Source organism: Morone saxatilis, unplaced genomic scaffold (assembly GCF_004916995.1).
Source record: "Morone saxatilis isolate NCDOM2014 unplaced genomic scaffold, NCSU_SB_2.0 Contig18, whole genome shotgun sequence".
In the NCBI taxonomy this organism is placed as follows: domain Eukaryota; kingdom Metazoa; phylum Chordata; class Actinopteri; family Moronidae; genus Morone; species Morone saxatilis.
The window spans coordinates 23,176,907-23,180,975 of NW_023339740.1; the positions used below are offsets into that span (position 1 = coordinate 23,176,907).

General features: G+C 40.9%; 1 protein-coding gene across 1 annotated transcript in view; it reads left to right on the forward strand.

Annotated features, from left to right (window-relative positions):
* Positions 1-3,027, forward strand: part of yod1 (YOD1 deubiquitinase) — a 3,911-nt gene extending 884 nt beyond the window's left edge. Inside the window, exon 2 of the mRNA XM_035662442.1 lies at positions 187-3,027. Within this exon, the coding sequence (XP_035518335.1) occupies positions 187-884 (698 nt within the window). The 3' untranslated portion in view covers positions 885-3,027. The remainder of the gene's footprint in view (positions 1-186) is intronic.
* The last annotated feature ends 1,042 nt before the right edge of the window (positions 3,028-4,069 follow it).

Here is a 4,069-nt window from a genome sequence, read left to right on the forward strand (position 1 = left end):
CCTTATTGTAATTAAGGTGAACTGTCCCTTAAACTCAATTCATGTTAATATACTTAATCTGCATTTAGATGTTGTTATAAAACATTTCAAATATATATACATGCAAAACATTCAGTAAATAAATCGCTGGCTCTAAACGAGACGAGTGTCTGACGAGGCTGAACTGTGTTGTGTCGTCCCCTCCAGGAGACACACTCATTGTTGAGGAAGAAAAAAACAAGCCAAAGCCTCCGGATCATCCCACTGTGACTAAAGTACCCCGCCTGGAAGCGTCGCCCGTACTGGCGCGCCGAGTGGTCCCGGCCGACAACTCCTGCCTCTTCACCAGCGTGTATTATGTGGTGGAGGGCGGCGTGTACGACCCCGCCTGCGCCCCCGAGATGCGAGGCCTCATCGCCCAGATCGTGTCCAGCGACCCCGCGGCTTACTCGGAGGCGGTGCTGGGGAAGACCAACGAGGAGTACTGCTCTTGGATAAGACGCGACGACACGTGGGGAGGCGCCATCGAGGTGTCCATCCTGTCCAAGTTCTACCAGTGCGAGATCTGCGTGGTGGACACTCAGACAGTCCGCGTGGATCGCTTCGGGGAGGACGCCGGCTACCACAAGCGCGTGCTGCTCATCTACGACGGCATCCACTACGACCCGCTGCAGAAAGAGACGCCCGGCTCCGACGCCCCGCCGCTGACTATCTTCTCCACCGCAGACGACGTGATCCTGGCCCTGGCCCTCGAGCTGGCAGACGAGGCTCGCCGCAAGCGTCAGTTCACGGACGTTAACCGCTTTGCGTTGCGCTGCATGGTGTGCCAGACGGGCCTGGTGGGACAAAAGGAAGCTCGCGAGCACGCCAAGGAGACGGGCCACACCAATTTCGGCGAAGTGTGAGCGCCGCGTTGTCCTTTTTTTGTCTCCCTCTCACAAATCCAACCACCACCGACCCTGTGCCCCACGTCTGGCAACTGTTGGTCTATCTGTCAATCTGCTCGTGTGATCCTCTACCTCACATTGTCCGGCGACATCTACGGAGAGTCTGCAGACGCTGTGTTCGGCCTCTAACCCGTTCAGTATTACTCCTTAAAACTGCTGTCAGTTCTCAAAGTCAGAAACGCCACTGCAGTGCTCCGATGTCATTAAACCGTCGTTTTAGTCTGTTAGGGATGGTTTCAAATCTGTTCATCTGGGTCAAGTGAAATATGCAAACAGTTCTTAGAATTAGTTTTATTCTGTTGTAGAGTACTCAAGGCTGGGTTGTACTGACGCTACACCAGATAGCGGCTGATGTGTTTGTCGTCAGAAAAAAAGGCACCAGATTGCCGAAACGTATCTGAATGACTAAACTTAAGTTATAAAAAGCTGCTGTCTGGTTCTGGAAAGAGTTTAAAACAACCACTAGGAATTATTTGCTCTACGATGTGATCCTATTCACTGTTGTCTTAAACGCAGCACACAAAGTTTGACTGTTATTCATCATGTTGGTTATGTAGCATGTTTTTTTTTTATTATTTCCTTTTGTTGATTGAAAGATGTGTCAGAAACTTTTCCGATACTAAAAACAGATAGTTTGGTTAACTTTAGTTGCTAAGCTGGATTCATCTCTATACAAATACGCTACGACATCCCTTTTTATGAATTTACCCGGCAGTGGCCGTTGAGTTTGAGGTTATGCATTTGGAAAAACATTACGTTGCAAAATTGTGATCGAAAATTAGCCAAATTACTTACATGGGACTTTTTCCTTCTTCTTTCCCCCCTTTTTTTTTTTTTCCCAGTGTTGTAACAAGGTTTATCAGTGAGCTTATTTTAAAGTGGACACAAAAAGAGAGAATGGTGCTGAAAACAAAACATTTTACAAAATCTGTAGCTTCGTTTTTGTCTTTCTTCATCGGTACAGGTTTTTCCAGGAGTGTACTTTTTTTAAATTCTAGTGTGTAATTTTCAGATATCATGATGCTGTAAGAACTCATTTTTAAAAAAAATACACTTTTGTTTTGTTTTATATTGCTGCATATTTTGAAACAGAAACATTTAAAGTGTGCTGAGAGGTGTTTTTTTTTTTTTTAGCGTTGCATTTCAGAACACAGATCATGGTGAAATGGTCATTTATTGACTGGAAAATCTGAAACAGGTGAGTGTAAGACGTGCTGTATGGAGCTCCCTGCTGCTCACATAATGCATTTACTGTTCAGGTATAGGCCATACGTCATGTGCTTTGCTAATAAGTATTAACCAGTTACCTTTTGCTATTTAAATTTTTCATTTTAACTCACATTTGCAGCCAAAAAGTAACAAGTCAGGGTGTTTTTGAAATCTACGAGTAAAGGTCCATTCTGGTTTACGTTGAGCATGTTGTCACCACTCTGTTCCACTGGATGTTTCGCACAACTGGAGCACGTTCTCACTTTCTTTTTTTTAGCTAAAATTCTCGCTTTGCTCATTCCTTTTTGAATACTCACTGCCTGATAAAAGGATGAAGCTTATGATAAATCATAGCTCACGTATTAAAAGGAGTTCACAGCTGTTTTCCTTTTTGAAGCCCAGTTTCTTGTGCAGAACCAGTATTTCTACTTCACGTACCTGTGATGGAAATATTGGCACAGAGTTGTTGCCAAAAATGAAAGTTGGACAGTGGAGGAGTTGATTGGGGCTTTGTTTCAGATTTTATTTGGGTCAGACTCAGATGGTGTTGGGAATAAATGAAAGTTAAAGCAAAAATGTCAAATTATTTCAGTTTGAATGTGAATTACTACGATTTCTTTTCCTCATCTGTTACCTTTTTTTTTTTTTTTTTTTTTTTTTTTTTTTTAGGTAGTTTTATTTTAACAGTGATTATGGATTTAATCAGCTTGCATAAAAGTGAAACTATGAAATGGCTTTGTTGTATTTTGTATTTACCAAGTTCTCATGACTCTTCAAGGACAATAACAATGAATGTTGCACACAAAGCACTACAGAATAACTGGATTTACTTGATTTTTTTTTCTCAGTGTTGTCACTATTAAAAGTTATAGCCGATGTTGTGTACAAGTCATTTCGTATCGGATATCTCCTTTTTGTTTTTCAGTTTCGTGGTTCATGTCTGCAGTGAAAGGTAACTTTAGTTTGTAATTGTAACACTAATTGTGTCCACGTCAGCTGTGTATTTATAACTCAAACTGACAATCCATGGCCACTGCAAATAAACCCTAATTGGCATAACAACGCTCATCCTGTGCCACCATAGTGGGATTACACTACCTACATGTTATTTTAAGGAACATCTACTTTCTTTCTTAACAGGATTTGTTCACCAGCTATTTGACTGACAGTAGCAGCAACTACAAAGCGGCTGTGTGAAAGATAAGTGTTGCACAAGTGTAATTAATAACTTTAATAACAGCTGTTTTCCGTCCATGTGTGCCAGATTCAAGGCCATCGAGCACAACAGGTTAGATAATCAATCTTAAGTCGTTTCTGGGGAGAACAAGCTATTCATTCCCCACTTCGGTTCCTCAGTTGTGAGAATTTGAGCTTTAACGATTGGTTGATTAGTTAGTCGATTAGGCGGTTATCAAAAAATAATTAGCAACTGTTCTGATAACTGATTGTTTTATAATTTTCCATGCAAAATTGCCAGAACTTTCACTAATCACTAATTGTGACAGTATTTAACAAACCAAACAATAAAATAATCAGATGAATCCATAATAATAATAATGACTTATAAAAGGAATCAGATCCACTGCTTTAACATTTTGATGCTTTCAGTTACATTAAAAGTTGCATATTGATGGTTATTTCAATCTGCAGGTGGATGTAGGGGTTAATCCTTTGTTCCTCAGATTTATATGGCACATGATGGGACCATGACAAAGGGTCCTATGTTCCCCATTTCTAGGGTTAGGACTAGGGAGTTGGGGGGCTAATGCATGAGTAATAATTATTATATATACACTCACACATTGGGACATTGTTCTGATTTTTTTCCTTTTGATACTACATACATTTAATACCTGCAGCTTTACCACTTTACCATAGTTTTTTTTATATCTGTATTTATTTATTTCACGTAATGCTGCTGTGACAAGGGAATT